The sequence below is a fragment of the Thunnus albacares genome, chromosome 22 (assembly GCF_914725855.1).
Source record: "Thunnus albacares chromosome 22, fThuAlb1.1, whole genome shotgun sequence".
NCBI classification, from domain to species: Eukaryota; Metazoa; Chordata; class Actinopteri; order Scombriformes; family Scombridae; genus Thunnus; species Thunnus albacares.
The window spans coordinates 1,432,366-1,447,178 of record NC_058127.1 but is presented as its reverse complement, the minus strand read 5'-3'; the positions used below and the strand labels follow the sequence as shown (position 1 = coordinate 1,447,178).

General features: G+C 38.8%; 2 protein-coding genes and 1 long non-coding RNA gene across 3 annotated transcripts; 1 reads left to right on the top strand and 2 right to left on the bottom strand.

Moving 5' to 3' along the window:
• Positions 1 to 773: 773 nt before the first annotated feature.
• LOC122974200 (low affinity immunoglobulin gamma Fc region receptor II-like) lies at positions 774 to 4,923 on the bottom strand. Its single transcript, XM_044342169.1, has 6 exons — positions 4,736 to 4,923; positions 4,582 to 4,617; positions 3,006 to 3,278; positions 2,691 to 2,927; positions 2,433 to 2,615; positions 774 to 2,235 (listed from the first exon to the last, which is right to left on the bottom strand). The coding sequence occupies exons 1-6, from the start codon at positions 4,764 to 4,766 to the stop codon at positions 2,126 to 2,128; spliced, it is 870 nt and encodes a 289-aa protein (XP_044198104.1). The 5' UTR covers positions 4,767 to 4,923; the 3' UTR covers positions 774 to 2,125.
• Positions 4,924 to 9,779: 4,856 nt separating this feature from the next.
• LOC122974192 (polymeric immunoglobulin receptor-like) lies at positions 9,780 to 13,124 on the top strand. Its single transcript, XM_044342163.1, has 5 exons — positions 9,780 to 9,799; positions 10,155 to 10,487; positions 11,028 to 11,360; positions 11,539 to 11,609; positions 12,671 to 13,124. Exons 1-5 carry the CDS (start codon positions 9,781 to 9,783, stop codon positions 12,809 to 12,811), a joined length of 897 nt encoding a protein of 298 aa, XP_044198098.1. The 5' UTR covers position 9,780; the 3' UTR covers positions 12,812 to 13,124.
• On the bottom strand, positions 11,211 to 11,629 carry LOC122974308. The gene is made up of 2 exons (XR_006400309.1): positions 11,520 to 11,629; positions 11,211 to 11,282 (listed from the first exon to the last, which is right to left on the bottom strand). It is a non-coding gene; the product is annotated as an uncharacterized LOC122974308 (long non-coding RNA).
• Positions 13,125 to 14,813: the final 1,689 nt, after the last annotated feature.

Here is a 14,813-nt window from a genome sequence, read left to right as displayed (position 1 = left end):
GTAGATACTTGGGGTTCAGTATCTTGCTCAAGGACACTTCGACATGCGGACAGGAGGAGTCAGGGATCAAACCACCGACCTTCTGATTAGTGGATGACCTGCTCTACCTCCCGATGCAGGAGTAATAAATACATATCAAGTCTGAAATGTTGAAGAGCTTTTCTGTTAAAACAAACTAACAAAAACATAATTATTAGGTGGATTTCATGCCATCTAAAATATTTAACTGGATGTAACAAACATAGAATCATCTGATTAATGCAGCATTTGTATGATTTGCCCCCAAGTTTTCACCTGCTGCACAAAGTTACAAGTTTCATACTTGTTTTGATATTTTTTCATGCATAAGAGTAACCACTTAGATTTCTAATATGTGGTCAATTCATCCAAATTTGGCAGTTTGCTCCAACATTTTCAGACATTCTCTCTTTGGTCATTCACCGTTGACTCTAATGTCTTTGTAAGATTTTCATATATGAGAAAAATTTCAGTCTTACAGATGCAATTTGTTTATTTGCCACATTGGTTTAAAGTGAATCTTCATGTTTATATTAGTCAGAACAACAGTGTTGCCTCTGTTGAATTTTGGGTCTTTATATGTACAGATATCACATTTCAATTGAAATCAATAAATATATATAAATTAAAATAAACAGAGGCAGTGCAGTTTCTGCTAAATTTAGTTTTATTATTTAATATACATTACCGACTGAATTTTTAACACACATCACAAATTGGAATCACAGATTTCATCTTGCATCTTTTTTTTATTATTTAAATGGACCTTTGAGCTGAGATTATTTCTCTCAGGAGCTGCTGGAGACCAAGCCACAGCTAAAAGGAATATTTGAGTTTCATTCATCAGGTGGACACAAACACAACTTCAGTGGTATGATCCTACTGCTGAGCGTCTGCCAGATGTAGAGTTAGGTTTCCCTGGGTTTTGCCTCTCATGCTACAAACAGGCTGCCCCTACTTATTGTTGGAGGCTTTTGGGGATGTATGTGTTACACCCAAGAAAATAAAGAATACAAATGACAAATGGTTGCATTTGTTGGAGCGCTGCCCATTTAAGAGAAGTTCTGGGTACTGTTGGGGGGGGGGGGGGCTTTTGTGGATTAAAAAAAATAATAATAAAAAAAGACGGGAGTTGCAGGCCGGAAGTGCTTTGTTAGTGAAGTGAGTTTGTAAATAAAAGTTGTCACAAGAAAATGGACATGGAAAATAATCATGAAAAGCCATATAAACACTTTCAGCATCATAGATGATTTGCTAGATTGATATAAATGCAGGAAATAGCATTCTTTGTTTTTTTGTGTGTCCTACCCACTTCTGAAACAAGCACATCGAACAGATTTCAAGGGAAAACAAAACTGCAAGAAAACCACACAAACCAAAACCACAAGTGTTTGTCTCATTTGTGAAGTGCCAGACACAATTAGGTCAACTTCAGCCTGACACGTTAGAAATTTTCTCACTTTGGGGGTCTAACAAAAATAGAAGTATATCACACACACAGTTTTTTGTCATTTAAGAGGACATTTCAAATGTTAAAGCTAAACAAAAAACAAAGCTGAACCCTCAAATGTCATGATTATAATGATGTTTTATAATGTGACAACACTGTGGTTAAGGTCTGGTTAGGTTTAGTGAAAGATCATTTTTGAGTTTGGGTTGAAATTATCACTTTTTTAAGGTTAGAGAAACATGTGGTGTGGGTTAATGTTACTGCTTCCTTAAAGTTAGGCATGGCTACAATAATAACCACAGCGTCAAGGTTAGGGGATGATTGTAGTTATGCACAGATGCATCTGTCACTCAAACTGATCATAGCTTGTTTTTTGGCGACTGACATCATGACTTGTTCTGTGGTTTTTCTTGGGAAGGTTTTCATTTACTCTGAAGTCACTCTAGCACAGATGAGCCATCGGGCAGAAATATGGAAATAATTTAAAAAAAACTTAATTCAGAATATTCAGAGTTACAAAGATGGATGTTTCTTGCAGTAAAGTAACAGAACAAACTTAAAGCAGTAACTTTATATTTTAAATGTTCAGCTTTTCAGCTTCTGTTCTAGTTCTCATGTTCACCACTGTCACTGTAAACTGTCTCTGATGTGTTCAGCTCAGAAGTGATGCTCAGTAGTGACCGCCACAATGTCATCAAACTCCTCAGCCAATCTCTCTGCAGCCTGGGTGGGCGGGGGTGTTACCATGGAGACGGGTAGGTCATTTCCTGCCGATGAGGAGTAAGTGATAAACTTTAGAAACATTTTCCAGAGAATATTCCAGATCTGTGGTAAATATCACGTAATCAACACCATGTAACTGATAGAGATACTGTGCAACACATAATTGATTGATTAATTGATTGAGTGATTGATTGATAGTTACTGAGTGTCTCTAAGCTGAGTGAATGATTCAGAGTGTTACCTGCAGGCCTGTGTCGATATAAAGACACCATGACGAGAGTGGAGATGAAGTATGGACAGAACACCACTAGGTGGCAGACCAGTCTGAACACAAGCTGGAGGGGAGCTGAGGCAGGGGGCGGTGCTACAGAGACAGTGGGCAGGGCTGCTGAGACAGGGGGCAGGGCTGTGGTTGGTGGTTTATCTGCAGAGAGAATCACACCTGGTCAGGTGAACATGTGGATGAAATAAGTGGTGACATCAAAGGTAACTTCCTCACCTGTGACAGTGATCCAGCTGGATGGAGACTCTCCATGACTGCTGTTACACTTGTAGAGGCCTTCATCAGACTTGGAAACATGGTGGATGGTCATGTGACCTGCAGGCTCACTCCTGATGAGGGAGCCATCTTTATAGAAATCAGCTGGGAGGTTGGAGGCCTTTGTTTTACAGTGCAGAGTGACATCATCTCCCTCCATCACAGGGAGGACAGGACTCTGCAGGATCACTGATCCACCTCAACACAGAGACAAACTACAGCATTTCATCATTTACACTCAGCTTCATCAATACTAACTCCACAGTCTGATCTTACCAGTGACAGTGATGTTGATGCTGTTACTGGTTGCTCCCTCTCTGGACTCACACCAGTAAACTCCGCTGTCCATTGTGATGATGTGTCCGATGTTACAAGAAGAATGAACTGTCTTCCCCCATTTAGCTCCACACTCAGCTCTGGTTTCTCTGGTTGTGTTCCTCCTCAGCGTCCATCCAGCAGAGCTGTCGTCCTCCTCACAGCTCAGAGAGACAAACTCTCCTTTAAACATCTGAGAGCTGCTGGGACTCACAGTCAGAGAGGCTGTGAGGGCTGAAATGGCATCATAGTGACCCTTTACATGTTCAAAGCCATAGGGGTAATAAACAGCATCTAGTCGTTTGAGTCGAGATCAGTACAGACAGAAACAGTAATAAACCACAATATCAACTACACCTGCAGCAAATCCTTGTTTAACAACCTAAAACCCTTCATGTGGATACTGACAAACACTGGTGCCTTTTAGTTATCATTTAGTTAAACTTTCATCATTATTCAAAGAATGAAGCCTTTTTCTTGTATTTTTTGTATAGGACCAGAAGCACAACAAAAGCTCCATTCGGGGGCCTCCTCTGTTCAACATCTTCATGCTCCCACTGGCTCAGGTTATGGAAAACAACAAAATATGTTATCACAGTAATGCAGACGACACACAAATTTACATAACCACATCACCAGGAGACTATGGTCCAATACAAGCACTGAGTAAGTGCATTGAACAAATCAGCGATTGGATGTGCCAGAATTTTATTCAATTAAACAAAGATAAAACTGAAGTAGAAATGGGGTTCTCCACAAAAAGCAGCTGAATCAGGTACTTCTCAGTTTGAGGACAGCAGACTTCAAAAATCAGAAGGGACTGGAGCACACTGATTAATTTGCAGCCTTTAATAGTGAAAACAGACTAATGTTTTGACACTACTGTGTCTTGCCTGACTCTGATGAAGACACAGTAGTGTCAAAAGTCTGTTTGCACTCAGTTCTTTTAAATCACAGCTGAAGACTCTTCTTTTAAATTAAACCAAATTTGAGGATTAATATCTTACACTGCACTGTAACTTTTATTCTATTTTAGCTTCTTTTTATTTCCAAATTCAACACTTTTTAATTGTATTTAAATGTCTTACATTGCTTTGTGTAGTTTTTATATTCTGTCTTGATGCCTTTTATGCTCTATGTAAAGCACTTTCAATGCCTTGTTGTTGAAATGTTCTGTACAAATAAACTTGCCTTGCCTAAAGCTGGATTCTTAGGGGGTTAATGTGAGTCCAGAGGATTTACAGTGTGTTTGTTAGATGTGCTATCTCTGTATCTCACACATGGTGTAGCTACTACGTAGCCCCCATAACTACGAAGTTACGCCTTAATGCAAAACTACAAATCAAACTGGATGATGAACTAAGTAATTCACTGAAGAGGTGAAGCCCCATGATGCTGGAAACCTGATGAATAATGTTGAGAGTCGACCTTGTAACTCTGTCAGACTTCCAGCTCTGTCCTCAGCTCTAACTTTCCTCTCAGAGTCTCTCAGACTGAATCAGTGGCTTTCCGACTGTGATAGAAGAAGTTTACTAACCTTGGTTTGTTGTGCAGCACAGCAGTGAGCTCAGAACTAAAGAGAAATGACACTCAGGTTAGTTTGAGCATTAATGACTGGTCTGCTGTGGGAAGCAGCAGTGATCATCTCTCCACATTAACACATCAACAGACATCCAGCAGATTGGACTCACCCAGCAGCATCTGGACAGATGTTTCCTCCATTCTTCAGCTGGATGAAATGAGAGCAGCAGCAGTTTGACTTCTTCCTCTTTGTATAGCATCACATGTCAGAGAGTCTGTGTGGTTTTTCTCTGCAGCAGCTACGAGGAAACATTTTGATATGAGAACAGAAGAAATGAAGCCAGAGACAGAACCACAGACCACACGGTAACAAAACACACAGAAAACATGGCTCTTCACAAGGCTCTTCTAAATCATCTAAACCAAACAGGAGAAGGAAAGAAACAAAACCAAAATTACAAATTACACCACAATGTTTGTATCCAGCTGGTGATCACTGTACTTTTATCAGTGTCAACGTTTGAAGGGGAAAGGCTCAGGAACATGGTGTATGTTAATGCTTCCACTAACGACATTCAATATGTGTATGGGGTTTATTGAATTTCCTTTTTTACAGGCCTTTAAAGAAGAAGAGATGGAATAAATCACTATTGCTGCTTTTAAATCACACTAAATAAACCATTACAGCAGTTATCCACTCCTGGACTGGCTCTTGAATTCCCAGTATGGAAGAAGAGGGAAAACAAATATTTAATGGTGTTCATGACCTTTGACACAGAAATATAACATACCCGGCTGCTGTCACTGTCATTATATAAAATTGAAAAAACCATCTATCCCACCTCTGCATCTTAAACTAAAGCCATTGAAACCTAAAACTTGATGTCTGTTTATTACAAGATAATATGTAAGAAAATAAAAATATGGTTTTTCAGTGCAGTGAAGACAGAAACCCCTCCTCCTTCCTCTGTGTCAGTGTTGTGGTTTCCACTCCAGTAACGGTTATGAGAAAGGTTGTGTAGTTTCATTTGTTTAGTTTTGATAAATGAAATGACAAAACCAGACGCTGCACCAAACCATGAAGTTAAAAAGACAGAAATAAAATCAAGAAGCTGAGCTGGAAATCCTACATGATGCATTCACCGTTGTTATATTATCTGAGGTGAAAAAATCGGCATCTTTCATTGAAGAGGTCAGAGATTCATTATGAAATGTTATTTATTTGTATTTTTTTTTATCTTATTTTATCTTATAACCAAAAGGCCGTGTCTTCCTGTAGGTGGCAGCGGTTTGGTTTCGAGGAAGAGAGATGGAGGTGATTTTGTCGCTACATGTGTGACGGCTTCTCTCTGCTTTAACCACTGAAATGTGGTGAGAAAGAGACACAAACACATCATGTGGCTGCACGCTATCAGACTGCACAGTGAGCCGGACACTCTGAGCCTTTTTACATGACGAGCCTGCTGACATCAAGCTGCAGGTACGAGACACACTAAAGTTAGAAATAAGTGTCACTGTGTCTGTAATAAAGTAGCCTACAGTCACCATCATGTGTCTCCTGTGATGTTTCATACTGTAAAGAGGCTCTTACATCCAGCAGACATAACCAGGTTTTATGTAACAGGTCATCTGAGTCAGAAGCAGCATCAGAAATATTTTGCATTGATGATAGTCTACCACAGGGTGGCGCCACCAGCCTGTGGTACTGTTACTGTTTATGATGATATATCTGATTGCTTTGTTTGGGGTGTCTTCATGATCATCAATAGTTGTGGAGTTAATAATCACCACCATCGCCACCTTATCGTGGTAGAGGTGACCCTGTGACCCTGTTGTCAGGGGTAATAGTCTCTAGTAGGGTCTCCCAAGGTAAACTGGTCCCAGGTGAGGGTCCAGACTGAGAGAGGAACATCTGTGGTGTGCAGGAACTTCGACTGGAACAGGGAAAATAAAATAAATAAAAACATTATGTAGCCTAAAATCATAATAGGTTACCTTGAAACCTGTTATTGGGATTAGTCAGAAAATTTCAGAGAGACAGAAACAGTGTCCCTGTAACCATAGTAACTGACTTTCACTCCTGCCTGCGGGCACAAGAGGAAAACCACACAGGAAACGTCACTTCAATAGTTGTGAAACACTAAGGAGCGGCACTTGGATTACTGAAAGAAGAAAGCAAGGCAGGTAACCTGCGTCTACAGGTAGGCTGGAATCATTTTCATCGAGCTGAGGACGCAGGATGTCCAAGTTTCTGTTCCTGTGCGTGGCTTTCCTGCAGCTGTGGAGCCCGGTGTTTTCTCCGGATGGTGAGTAGATCGATTGTTAAATAAACCTGGATAATTTCTGCTGCAGAGCTGCAGCTGTGATCATTAGTACAGCAGTGTAATGCTGCCACCATGACAAACAACACTTGTATCATGTTATCATGTTATGTATGTATTTTACTGAGGATATCAGTTCTGTGCTGCCGTACATTTAATGATATCTGAGGTAAACTAATGAAAGATAAAACCAGTGATGACTGACAGCCTCTAACACATGAACATATAGACCAGATATATCCTGATTCATAGTCTACAGCAGAATTTGAACATTTATTGAAATGAAAGCATGTGAGAAGTTTAGAGGGAAAAATCACTATTTGGTGGAGCTGTTAACAACTCATAGACATGTGAAATGTGACCCCGACTACACACTGCTTTTTGTAAGACGTCAAAAGCCAAAAAGGTTGGAAACCACTGGTTTCATCTTTAACAATGTGTTGTATTTTAAAAGCTTGTTATATTATCCATTGTGTCAAATCTTCATCTGAAAGCTGTCAAATAAATGTAGTGGAGTAGAAAGTACAATATTTCCCTCTGAAATGTAGAAAGTAGTATCACATGGAAATATTCTGGGAATTTTACACAAATATCCTCATTTCTCAAACATGTTCCTTAAAATATCAGATTATAAATGAAAATCTTGACAAAAAATAATGCAACACTTCTACAACTGTGTCACAACTACTGCTCACTGTATACTAATACTATTTACTGTTATTACTTCTACTGTTACTACCTCTAGTGCTGCAACAGTTACCACTATTATTTCTGTAACCCACAACTAGTAGCACCACTTTTACTACTAAAACTATGACATTAGTTTTACTGGTAGTACTAATGCAGCACATACTTACGGCTCTGAGTCATAACAACAGTCTGAGCTGTTATGACATGCAGCTGTAAAGAACACGTTTCTCTCAACTATTTAGTTCTATTTCTGTAACCCATTAAATACCAATTTAATATAGAAACTCATTAATATAACAAAAACTAACTTTATATGTGAGTAAATGTACTTAGTTATTTTCCAGCTTCAACACTGACTAACCTAGACTGAGTCTCTCTTATCAGTCATCACATCCAAATCATGTTCATAATCAACCCAACAGTCGTCATGTGACCCTGCTTATGGAAAGTTGTGTTTTGTTCGCCACAGCCGGCTCTACTACATATCTGAAATTGTTTACTGTGTTGGTGACACAGTGTCCTACTAATTAAAATAACCTGTCTGACTTGAGTTCTGAACCTCTCTGCTGAAATAAGCTTATTTAAGTGTTGATCATGTGACTGCTGTTAAATGTGGTAGCTGTGGACAATGGATTATTAGACATAAGTCTGATTTTATGTGTATTATGCTGTTATATTGTTCTACCTTGTCCTTCATATTTGGTTTTCATAAGTTTTCTAAAGAGGTTTATTTCACTAGAATCTGATGAAGACCATGTAAACTTGAAATCGTTGTATTGTACAGCTCTGGATATTAAAAGGAAAGCCGCCTCTAAAGTCAAAAAAGCTGCTGCGACACAGAATATTCCTTGATATTTTTACAGGAGGCTCTTTGTGATGGTGTGGTAGTGAGGGTGCTGGACGCTGGATGGTGACAATATTTAATGGACTGTAATGATATTTGCAACAGATGTTCAAGTTTCTCAAAGTATAAAGTCCAGAATCATCTTTAAGCCCTGTGACTGTGTCTGTGTGGACAGCACACTGTAACACAACAGCTCCACTGTTCAGACTAACAAACTGCAGCAGGATACATACCAAGACCTTCTGCATTATCGTGAAGTTAAACACACAGACAGACAATTAACTGCCAGGAAGCATTAATGGATAACACCTTTCTTCCCTTCAGTAGACTTTGATAAGGCTGTAACATCCTGTTTGACATTTACCTGCAGTTACAATCCAGATGGGCACAGTTTCACTTCAAAATTTAAAGGAGACATATTCTGCCTTTTGTGTTTTTCTCATTATTTATATCCTGTTCTGCTGTCAGATGTTAAACATGGTTAAAGTTCAGAAACTTGAGGTAGAACATATGTAAAAAGTCAGGGCCTCAACCTGCTCTAAACACTTCGTTGGCGGGTTTTTTTTCTACCTTGCTGATGAGCTGATATTCAAGGAGAAAAAGAAGTGAAATCCTGCTACTATAGTTTGTTTACATAGCCTCCGGAGCCAGAGGAAGCTTCCTGAAGCTGACCAATCAGAACAGAGTGGGCTTATTAAGAGGCGGGTCTTAAAGAGACAGGAGCTAAAACGGCCTGTTTCAGACAGAGGCTGAACTGAAGGGCTGCATAAAGGACCAGTAGAAGATAAATACAGAGTTTTTAAACTGGAAATCATGCAAATATATTCCAGTAGAACCCCAGAATATAAATATAGAGCTCGAAATGTGCAGAATATTTGTCCTTTCTTGAAAATTGGGGAACATGTGGCTGCAACAATGAAATTTGACAAAGAAAATGATGATATTTTTATTTTAAACTAAAATGTGCACAGTGAATGAGTTGTGGCTTGCTTTGGTTCCTGAGATAAAAGCCCACTGCTCCAGAGCAGGTTAACTGTTCAGCACAAGTGACCATGATTAAAAGTGAGACAGGAAACCTGAGTTGAACCCAAAGACAGCTGTGTGAAAAGATTGCTCCCATCAATGGACCCTGGTTACCACATTACTAGTGTTTTGTATTAAATCATTAAGTTCAGTCCAGTGTTTCTGTTAATTTATCAGGTATTCATCATGTTACAGAAATGTAATACAGCTTTCAGTTGTTTGTGTTTCACAATGTTATATTTTGTTGAAGGGATATGTATTATTGTTGGCAGATCGTTTGCTTAGTCAGTGATAGTGACAACAGGTGTGCATCATTAGCTGCAGTAAGTTGTGAGTCATGGCTCTGTCATGTTCAGGTAGGAAGAATAAAACTGTTGTGCAGTAAATGACATTCTGTATAACTTGCAGATTTTATTAGTTTGTTGCTTTTTTCTTAAGTTATTTTTGTTGAGGGTTCATTTTGCCTCTGTTTCATTCATTTTGTAATGTCCCTTTAAAGGTTTCTGGTGCCAAATACCATCTTCTGCCCTTTGTAAAGGAAGGTGGCACTACAAGCTGCTTACACATTAATCTCGCTCCTTGCTACAGGCCCCTGCTGAAATGGGTTTCATGTCAATGTCTAAACAAATGAAAGCTTTGACTGTTTTGACTGTTTTCTGAAGGATATGTATTATTGATTTTTGCTTCTGTGTTTTTTCTGTTTTTGTTTAGATCAGCAAGAGATAAAAGCAAAGTCTGGAGATGATGTCACTCTTCCGTGTCAGAGTCCCAGAGATGAAACCATCACAGTGTTAGAGTGGAGCAGACCTGACCTGAAGACAGATGATTACGTCTTCTTCTTCCGAGACGACCTCCAATATGAATCCTACCAGCTTCCATCTTTTCATGGTCGAGTGCAGCTGAGAGATCCAGAGATGAAGGACGGAGACGTTTCTGTGATTCTGAAGAACGTCACCATCAACGACACTGGAACATACAGGTGTCGTGTTTCTGTGAACAGCACAGAGCTCATGAACACCATCTACCTGACAGTTAGTGACTCAGGTGAGTTTGAAGTGCAGCTGCTTCATCACAGATCAGCTGTTTGTGTTATTTTGTTGAAGGGCTTCAGTCCTGTTGTGATACTGTGAGAGTTGTGCTGTTGGCAGATCGTTTGCTTAGTCAGTGATAGTGACAACAGGTGTGCATCATTAGCTGCAGTAAGTCGTGAGTCACGGCTCTGACATGTTCAGGTAGGAAGAATAAAACTGTTGTGCAGTAAATGACATACTGTATAAATAGATTTTATTAGTTTGTTGCTTTTTTCTTAAGTTATTTTTGTTGAGGGTTCATTTTGCCTCTGTTTCATTCATTTTGTAATGTCCCTTTAAAGGTTTCTGGTGCCAAATACCATCTTCTGCCCTTTGTAAAGGAAGGTGGCACTACAAGCTGCTAACACATTAATCTCGCTCCTTGCTACAGGCCCCTGCTGAAATGGGTTTCATGTCAATGTCTAAACAAATGAAAGCTTTGACTGTTTTGACTGTTTTCTGAAGGATATGTATTATTGATTTTTGCTTCTGTGTTTTTTCTGTTTTTGTTTAGATCAGCAAGAGATAAAAGCAAAGTCTGGAGATGATGTCACTCTTCCGTGTCAGAGTCCCAGAGATGAAACCATCACAGTGTTAGAGTGGAGCAGACCTGACCTGAAGACAGATGATTACGTCTTCTTCTTCCGAGACGACCTCCAATATGAATCCTACCAGCTTCCATCTTTTCATGGTCGAGTGCAGCTGAGAGATCCAGAGATGAAGGACGGAGACGTTTCTGTGATTCTGAAGAACATCACCATCAACGACACTGGAACATACAAGTGTCGTGTTTCTGTGAACAGCACAGAGCTCATGAACACCATCTACCTGACAGTTAGTGACTCAGGTGAGTTTGAAGTGCAGCTGCTTCATCACAGATCAGCTGTTTGTGTTTATAAAGGTGTTGATGGTGAGATGACTGATTTGATCAGAGTTCAGTAGATAATGTCTGACATGAGTTTGAAGAGTTCTTCAGTCATCACCTACCTGACAGCTGATACCTCACACCTGTTTCTGCTCTGCAGGTCACACAGCTGGAAACACCTGGACTGAAGGACACAAGGATGGAGGAAAGATGGGTAGATATACTGGAGTGGTAATTGTTCTGACAGTTGCTGGTGTCCTTCTTTTTACTGTTATTGTTGGTTTTTGCATCTTTAGAAAGCTTAAATCTAAGAAGCCGATTTCATACCAGTGTCCTGCTGAGACATCAGTTGTCTATCAGCCATAAAATCTCTTTTCTCAGATCTCTTTACATCTGAATCTGTGTGTCCTGCTGTTGTTCTCTGTGCAAATCCAAACCAACAATGTGTTAGTTGGTCTGGTTGTGTAAAGCTGAAGGAGAGGATGGAAACATGGGAGGATGTGTTGCACTGGCAGTTGGCTTGCCACTTACTCCTTCTGTGATTGTTGCTATTGCTGGTTTTGTGATCATCATGATCTATAAAAAAATAAGAAATATATACCTCCCTCCTGCTGAGAAAGCAGTTGACTAACAGCAGGTCTGAAATATAAATAGCAAATCTAAAATCAGTTGTATGCAAATAACACGTTTGTCTAAAGTTCTTCCTGTAACAGCAGCAGACAAACCAGTGAGTCTTGATTCACTGTCCAGCACAATAGAAACACCTGTAAAAGTAAAAACATCACTCATCTACCTTTCAGGTGTAAATTCCCCCCAAATGACTGATTATTGGATCCACTGAAGACAATCTGTGAAGGAAACATGTCAGAAAGAAATCTGTTGGTTATTACTCAGAGTTCATGATCACAGGTGAGAGCTGTACGGTCCAACAGTAACAGCAATGATATTTCATTCTTCAATGAACATCCACCTTATCTAGGTGGAGGTTTAGAGGAACCTGGGAGCTCACATGTGAAAAGAATTTAAGCATGTTGTGACAAAAAAAACAAAAAACCATTTCAGATTTATACGGAAACACTTGACGACTGAAACTTCTCTGATTCTCTCACAAATAACATCTCTAATCAATGTGATAAAACCTATGCAAGCAGAGTCCTGGACAATATAACCTCAAAGTTACCATCATTGTAACTTACTTACTAGATATTGTCTCCTCTGCTGGGAAAAGTTTATTAAGTTTCATGATGTTTGTTTTGTTTGTTTATCTGCCTCCATTTAACTCCTTCAACCAGATGAAGAATCAGAGGAGATATTTAGTCCTGAGGAGGAAAACATCTTCTGTCCAGACAGCCTTAGAACATCCTTCTATTAAATATACAACAGACTGTCACTCCGACTGTTCATGTGCATATAATGTTCAAATATTGTACTGAATCACGAACATATCAACTTGAAAGCTGATGATATGTCAGTTTTGTGTTTACTACTAGTTTCTGATGAAAACTAGTGGACAAAATCATCAGTTAATGCAGCTTTAAACATAATGTTTTCCATAATGTGTTGTGTGACGGTTTTTGAAGGCATCAGATCAGTTTGTAGTTTAATTTGAAGGACTTGTTTGAGTTTATATTTTAATGCTTTAACTAATGTTTTTGACTCATTACATCCTCATATGAGGCTTTTGTGACTGAACTGTGATGATTTTTACACACATATGCTGCAGAGTTTATACTGTTTGTATAGATATAAATATTTATATTTTATATTTATTTATATAAATATATATATTTATGAATAAAAATGTATTTTGAAGACATAAGTGTTGGTTTGTCTTTCTGTAGAAATTAATTGTAAAGTTGTTTAAGCAGCTGCCTCAACCAGAGCAGAGCATTTATGCCCAAACTGACCCACTGTTATATCTGTTCTTAGCACCTGATCTGTTAAATCCCTGCTGCACTTAGATCATATTAATGTCTGGATGTCTTTAAGTTTTCTGCAGCTGAATAGACATAAAACTCATATCTTCTCTTCTTAAAAGCTGAAAAGATGTCAGAAATCTTGGAGTTGTTTTTGATCTGCAAATCATCTTTTTATCACCTGCGTGACATCTCCAGGGTTGATGAATCGCTCATAGTGAAAGACTGTTACACACCATTGTTTCAGCTGGATTAGATTACTGTAATGATCTCTTGTCCTGTTCATAGGAAGACTGTTCACATTCACAATGAGACACTGCTGCAAGAATCTGAACCTGAACCAGGAGGAGTAGTTTCAACAGGTAACACTAGGTCCTGGTCTGGTTTCATTGTATGAATCAGGGGCCTGTTTCATGACAGCAGTTTGAGAGGAATGTTTACATGCAAATCTCAAATGGTGCCACTGTTCCTTTTTCATAAAATGATTGTCACTGTCAAGTAGAAGATACATTTAAGTTTCTGTTTGGTGCGTTAAATCTGTTGGTTTATATGTTCATCATGTCATGTTGAATCACAGTTTTATATCTCTGATAATCACTCTATATCTAAACAAAGATTGGATTACTAAACTAAACTTAACACAACTTAGATAAAGTCAAACTAGTGTTGACTTTACAAAAGTTAACTAAATGTGAGAAGTACAACTAGAACTAAAGCAAAACTGCTAAATAAAGTATGATTGTGATGTATGAAATAAAAGCTGTCATGTTATTATATTGTTGCTGATGTTTGAGTAATAGATGTGATAAAGTAAACTAAATTAGACAAAATGTTAAACAAATATAAACTGTAGAGAAACTAAGGTGTGAGTTCATCTGAGGATCAAATTAATAAACAACAACTCTGCATCTGAACTTGGGAGTGTTTGTCCTCTGTGAGTCATTTCAGACTGATCTGATCAAATCTTCCTGAAGTTTGTTCAGTGAAACTGTGCAAACTGCCACCGAGTCAAGACCTGAACAGCTCAGAGAGAAACAACACGATGCTAGAAACACAGCAAGAAAACTAAAAGGATTCATGTTCTATGATTCAACACTTTGCCCCCACATGTAAAATGAATTCAGTCTAATTATTGACTGTATAAAGTTTCCACTCTTCACCAGTCAGAAAGAGGATTCAGACATAAAGGAGTTATTGATCATTGTTGTTGTAGCCTACAGCCACATCATAAATACTGAACTGTGTCTTTTCAAGAGGATAGAAATGTTCATTAAACCAGAGCAAGCCCTCTAATACATAAAGACAAGAAATGAGAACCTGCATCCCTCGCAGAACCACAGAACCACAGAACCACAAAACCACAGAACCACACCACCAAACTGAATGTACGTTACAATAAACAGTTAAAATCTTGACTTTTGAAGTGAAACAGATAACTTGGAGGTTGAAGTTTGTGGAAGATAGCAGCACGTTAAACAACATGAATTCAGTCTGAAAGGTCTGTGAGCAGGTAGAAGCT

What these genes read in the sequence shown, in the direction of transcription:
- LOC122974200 (XM_044342169.1), bottom strand. Translation starts at nt 4,766, where the DNA reads ATGGAGGAAACATCTGTCCAGATGCTGCTGG. An exon ending in ATCTGTCCAGATGCTGCTGG is followed by an intron (nt 4,618 to 4,735) that starts GTGAGTCCAATC and finishes ATTTCTCTTTAG; the next exon opens with TTCTGAGCTCACTGCTGTGC. An exon ending in CAGCTGGATCACTGTCACAG is followed by an intron (nt 2,616 to 2,690) that starts GTGAGGAAGTTA and finishes TTCTCTCTGCAG; the next exon opens with ATAAACCACCAACCACAGCC.
- LOC122974192 (XM_044342163.1), top strand. An exon ending in CCTGACAGTTAGTGACTCAG is followed by an intron (nt 11,361 to 11,538) that starts GTGAGTTTGAAG and finishes TCTGCTCTGCAG; the next exon opens with GTCACACAGCTGGAAACACC. An exon ending in TGGGTAGATATACTGGAGTG is followed by an intron (nt 11,610 to 12,670) that starts GTAATTGTTCTG and finishes TCCTTCAACCAG; the next exon opens with ATGAAGAATCAGAGGAGATA.